Source organism: Otolemur garnettii, unplaced genomic scaffold, assembly GCF_000181295.1.
Source record: "Otolemur garnettii isolate 467f Iridium unplaced genomic scaffold, OtoGar3 scaffold00185, whole genome shotgun sequence".
NCBI classification, from domain to species: domain Eukaryota; kingdom Metazoa; phylum Chordata; class Mammalia; order Primates; family Galagidae; genus Otolemur; species Otolemur garnettii.
This window is the reverse complement of record NW_003852580.1, coordinates 81,511-87,683: the sequence shown is the minus strand read 5'-3', so window position 1 is coordinate 87,683 and position 6,173 is coordinate 81,511. Positions and strand designations below refer to the sequence as shown.

The window sequence follows — 6,173 nt, the reverse complement described above, 5'->3', positions numbered from 1 at the left end:
GGGGGGGGCCCCCGCCAGCCCGTGGCCGCGCCGGGCAGTCGCCGCCGCCTAGTCCTGCTTCCCCGCTGAGGCGCCACGCTGCCGAGCAGCGGGTCCAGGCCTCCACCGCTCGCCCAGGGGCCTCCGGGGCCCTCCCGGGCTCAGCATGCCCGGGGTGAAGCTGACCACCCAGGCCTACTGCAAGATGGTGCTGCACGGCGCCAAGTACCCGCACTGCGCCGTCAACGGACTCCTGGTGGCCGAGAAGCAGAAGCCGCGCAAGGAGCACCTGCCGCTGGGCGGCCCGGGCGCCCACCACACCCTTTTCGTGGACTGTATCCCCCTTTTCCACGGCACTCTGGCCCTCGCCCCCATGCTGGAGGTGGCTCTCACCCTGGTAAGCAGGTGACTGTCAACCTGTCCTCCCTTCGGAGTCGGCCGGGAGGAAACTGGCCTTGCGGCCGGCTTCCTGCAGGAATCTAGGATCCACTCCCTACCTAGGGTCACCGTAACCCAGGAACGGGACGATCCACGAAGGCTTTAGGTCTTGGCTTGGCTCTTGGCGCTCAACAAATGGCAGCTTGTAGTAGCAGGATTCGTGGCGACTTTAGCCGTCGTGGATGCTTTGAGAGATGCTGTAGGCGGCGACTCGTACGTTATATTTTCCGAAACTAGTTATCTTTTATAACAATAAGCTAGTGTTAACTGGATAAGGATTTTGAGCTGCTGAAAGTTTTCGTGTGGTTGGGGCTAGAGTTTGGTTCTTCTGCACCTTTTCACTGGCAACTCATATCCGACATGGGTGTGAGCGCTGTGGTCCTTTGGGGGTTGGTACTCTGGAATTCCAGAGCTCAGATACATAGAAAGGCAGCCTTGACATCTGGGGCCCTGCCTCCCCGGGAATGTGCTTGAGTTTGAGCTTTACGTAGGAGAAATTCATCTGTTCCCCTTAGGTTAGCCGCGTGCTGTCTAGAAGGCTTCCATGATTTTAAAAGCTAAAGATTTTTTGTGAAATTAAAAGGCAGGAGCCGATGGTTCACCCAACAAGCTTTGTGTGGCTCCCAGTGACTGCTTTATTAAAAGTACAATAGGAAAAAAAGATTTGGCATACAATTAAATAGCTTGTAATTGAATTTGAGGCAGTAGGTTTTCTGTTGAGGTGATCGATAATGGCCGGGGAGGGACTGAATTTCATTGAGTTGTTAAAACCAACAAGTAATAAACTGTACCGTCAGACCTGTTCACATTAGCTGAAGTACTGTTTTTGTTAGTTTTGTTTTGTTCTTTTTTTTGCAGTTTTTGGGTGGGGGCTGGGTTTGAACCCGCCACCTCCGGCCCTACTCCTTTGAGCCACAGGCACCGCCCAGTGCTGTTTTTCATTTAAGAATAAACTTTGATGCTAAAAAAATATTAATTCATTCATACAAGAAGTAAATTTGAGAAAGTATAAATAGAAATCATTTCTCCGTGCCTCTAACCCCCAAAATGAAGCCATTCCATGGAAGTAAAGAAAATTAAAAAAAGAAAAAAGACATTTCATAGTTTACCTGATTATGACACTCAAGTGGATTCTTGGCACGCAAAAAGTACCTTTGGGCATATGTTCCTGGCCTAAGGTTACTGAGCTCATCCTTGAGTGCCTGTTAAAGTAAACTGAGTCATTGGGTGAATTTCTGGGCAGGAGACATGATAATAAGTAGATGATATTTATACAATCACCCATTTTATTACAGCCAGTACTAAAACACCACTGGGGACGGTGTGTGTATGTTTTAATCCAGGTCTTTGTAACCACTTGTCTTAATTGTTCTGTTATCAAGGGAATTGCAGGGTGATTGGATATGTGAAATGCACTGACTTGTGGAGAACTAGACTCATCACTGGCTGTTTTATGCAGGATTATCCAGTTCTATAGTAAATGTTTGTGGGCTATGGGTCTGGATCAAACACAGAACCTGGTCCCTGCTTAGCAGTTGAACTTGCAGCAAGCGCCACAAGTAAGTTCCACAGGTAGGGATAAGTAAAAAGTGGTCAGGAATTCAAGAGGAGAGGCAGCTAACCAGGCTAGGGGGCCCAGAGGGAGGGATATGCACTTAGTAGGCCAGCCCCAGTAATCCAGGAGGTAGGCAGAGGGAGGGAGAGCATTTGAGTCTAGAGACCACCATGTGCAAAGACCAGGAGAAAACAGTAGTGGGCAGGAAAGGGGAAAATGTTTGGGGAGAGCTAGAGGCTGCGGTGCAAAGGGGACAGAGAAGTGAGCAGTGGACGACTGCTTTGTAGGGGACCTTGTGGGTCATGCAGAGGCATTTGGGCACCATCTTGAAGACAGATAGAAGCCTCTAGAGGAGAGTTGCGTGATCAGATTTATGTCTTCAAGTGATAGCTCTAGCCTCCGGTGAAGAGGATGTTGGAGACTGGGGAACATGCAAGACTAGAGGCAGGGAAGTGGCTGAACTGAGTGCAGGTGAATGCCGAGAAGGGGACAGACAGGAGAGAGCAGGAGGGAGCATCCACAGGACTCAGCGACTAGTCTTGCATAGACCTAGGGAAAGGAAGTGAGGCTGACATACGGATTTCTGGCTTATGCACTGGGAGGATGATGTGGGGGTGTCAGTCATTGCGGGAACAGAGGCAGAGAAGCAGATTTGGAGGAGAGGTGATTGATTCCACTTGGGACTTGTTGAGTTTGAGACATTGAAATGAAGAAGCCCTAGTGTTGAAAGCTGAGAAATAGATATGGAGTCAGAAGATAGGCCAGGGACAATATTGAGAGCCAGCAGCTTCTCAGTGACTTTTGAACTCCTGACAACAGGTCATACTGCCTGGGGACAGTATGGAGTGAGCAGCCTGCAGAACCTGCTTTCATGGAGTAGGTGGAGCAGACTTTGAGGGTAACCCAGGAACAGCCAGCAGGGTAGGAGGAAAAGGTACACTACATTAATACCCATCTAAAATCCTATTGGAGTACCTGGGAGCTTCTTAACAAGCTTGAACCTCATTTGGAATGTCTAGAATCACTTATTTTCTCATAAGTAACCTTTACAGTGTTAAAGGATTATGTTCCTATTACAGGATATAAATACAGTACTTGAGAGAATTAAACATACCAACTATAAACAACTGCATTTGAGTCACCAATACATAAATTTTCCCCAAAGAGCAGAACTGCCTCCCAAATGACTTACCTGTGGAGGGAAGATGCCCAAAGGGACTTTGACTCCAAGAGCCAAGGTTGCCCCACTGCCTCTAGCCTGAGAGTGAAAGGGCCCTGCAGGCCTGCCTTCCTGGTCCTGCTGGGCTGCCCTCCCAAGCTCCCAACTTCAGCACCTCCCCAGGGGTGCTCTGCAGCATGGCAAGAGTCTCACATCCGGCCGCTGTTAGGTCCAAACTAGACTTCTTGCAGTCCCTTCTCAACAGTGAAAACAAGCAGCCCAACTTTTTGTCCTTGTGATTTGTGCTGACTGTTCTTGTAGTTGACAGATCTGAAAAAGATGCCAATCCAGTACACGTGAAATGATTTTCAGGAGATAGTTATGGAGGAAAGTTCCCAATTTGAGTCCAGCTAAAAATTAAGCTATTTAAATGTATATTATTTACCTTTGACTTATTGACTTGGTAACCTGCAGGCAATGAAAATCTCCGGGTTTGGAGCCATAGCTAACCAGGTTATCACCTGTGGAAGATGTAATTTTAACAAAGCTTCTAATTCCTTGCAACTATAAATGAGGTCTTATTCTCATGGCTTTGCTATTCAGGGAGTTTCATGTTGGAATTATTTTTAGTAGGTAGGAAAGACCAACTAGATATGCAGTCCATCAAAGGGCAAAATTAGATTCCTTTGAAAGGCTTTTCATTACAATTTTCCATTTTAAAAAAATCCTTGCATTTCTGGGCGCTTTTTATTGTTTTTTTTTAAGTACTTACGTCTATTATCTTATTTATCTTTATAACCCTTTGACGTAGGTAGCAAAGGAATTATTTCTAATAGCAAAAACCCATAAAATGTTAGTAGGAAAATTAGCATAAATCTGCTGTTTCTCTGAGCCCTTTTTGGCCTTTCCCCCTTTGGTTGATCTGGCACTGTGGAGCAGCTTTCTGTTACATTCTGCTCACATGACCATCTTCCTTGCCGATTGGCCTAATCACCCGATTTCAGGGCAGAAGTTCCTGCTGGGCCTGCTCTGTGCTCATTTGCATGGCTGCTTTTGTGACTCCCCAAACCCACCTTCCCTCATGCCCTTTGCTCATCTCCAGAACATTCCCGTGCTAGCTGTGAGAGGGACCAGGCTGCGCTGAGTCCTCCTGTCAGTCCTTTGCCCTGAACTTTGCCCTCTATTTCCATTCCATTGACTTCCAGAGCTCTTCTCTCAGGGATCTGGCTCCTTTCCATTCAGTAGAAGAATCAGCCACTGACTCGGGAAGGAGCTTTCCTTCTCAGCAAAAATAACAGTCCTTCCCCTTCTACACTTCAAAAACTGCTTTTTCCTACAAACAGGCAGGCCTAACAGGTTACCCTCAACTTGTTGGTTTGGAAGTTTGGAAGAGATGCCCTCCTCAAAGGGGCTTTCTCATCAGATCCTCTCAGGCCAACTTTATGCTTACGAAATAGCCACACAGAGCTGATAATGCCTGGAGCGTTGTAAAGCTCCTCGCACATGCAGAGTGTTAGTAAGGCTGCTGAGAGACCTCCCTCCTCTGTGCAGTCTATGGGAATAACTGTCAGCCCCTCTGATAGTTCTCCTACATGTCTGCAGCACAACAGGCAAAAGAGTACATTGAGCAAGGGTGACAGGCCCATGCCGAGGTGAAAGTGTCCTCCTTTTCCTCCAGAAAGTAAAATAAACTGTATAGAAATGCCTATATCCAGAGTCAGTTGTTTGGGGGGGGGGGTGTTTGGAGGGAGGGTTGAGACAAAGTCTTACTCTGTTGCCTAGGTTACGTGCTATGGCATCATAGCTCACAGCAACCTCAAACTCGTGGATTCAAGCAATCCTCCTGCCTCAGTCTCCCAAGTAGCTAGGACTACAGGCACCTGTCACTACGCCCAGCTAGTTCTTCTTTTTTAGTAGAGAAAATAGAAACAGGGTCTCACTCTGGCTCACACTAGTCTTGAACTCCTGAGCTCAAGCAGTCCACCTGCCTTGGCCTCCCAGAGTTCTGGGATTATAGGCGTGAGCCACCATGCCCAGCCCAGAGTCAGTTTTACTAAATTGGCAAGAGGCTTCAGAGTTTTGTCCTTTTATTTTCGTTCTGACTTTTCACAAGATACATGATAGGTATATGGCATGTTACGTGGTAAGGCAAGAAAAACAGAAACAGGTTCCTTGGGAACCAAGGTCAGACTGCTTCAGTCCTTCTGCCTTGTCTTGCCTCACTTGGGTTGTCTTGTCTACCTTGACTGGGTAGACTGCTGCTCACGTCCACTGTGGCTGTTCATTGATGAGCCATGTGGGCTACTGCAGATGCAAAAGCCACTTGAAACCTACTTTTCCCCTCCCACCCCCACCTGTCCAGAAGCTCTCATCTCCTTCCACTCCCCAACTCTCACCTGATGCCTAGTTCCACGTTCTGGATTACCAACAAAAACTCTGCCTCTCTCACTAAAACTTATTCTCCCTTCCACTGTAAGCCGAAGCCCTGGTCCACCCCCACCTCCTGGCTTCTATGCTATCCATTGCTCAGTTGGTGGACAGGCCGTGTGTGCCCATCACAGAATAACTTAGTTATTCTTTTTTTTGAGACAAAGTCTGTTTGTCACCCTCGGTAGAGCGCTATGGCATCATAGCTCACAGCAACCTCAAACTCTTGGGCTCCAGTGATCTCTTGCCTCAGCCTCCCAAGTAGCTGGGACTGCAGGCACCTGCCACAGCACCCAGCTACTTTTAGAGACAGGGTCTTGCTCTGGCGCAGGCTGGTCTTGAACCCATGAGCTCAGGCAATCCACCCACCTTGGTCTCCCAAGTGCTGGGATTACAGGCATGAGCCACCACACCTGGCTAAACTTGGTTATTCTTGTGTGAGTCATTCAGAAGTTTCTAAGGCCAGGCTGGGGCTTTTGTGACCTGGTTCACTTTAAGGGCAGCCATTTCAAAGAGTTCTAAGTAAAAGTTTCAGGTCCTGATGTTCTTTCTGCTGGAATATGCTTGAGGCTTTGGAGTTTTTCATACAGGAATTTGCCCCTTAGCAGGCAAAGC

General features: G+C 47.9%; 1 protein-coding gene across 1 annotated transcript in view; it reads left to right on the top strand.

Annotated features, from left to right (window-relative positions):
* Positions 1-4: 4 nt before the first annotated feature.
* Positions 5-6,173, top strand: part of EMC8 (ER membrane protein complex subunit 8) — an 18,322-nt gene continuing 12,153 nt past the window's right edge. The window contains exon 1 of the mRNA XM_003800784.2: positions 5-376. Coding sequence (XP_003800832.1) covers positions 146-376 — 231 coding nt within the window. The 5' untranslated portion in view covers positions 5-145. The remainder of the gene's footprint in view (positions 377-6,173) is intronic.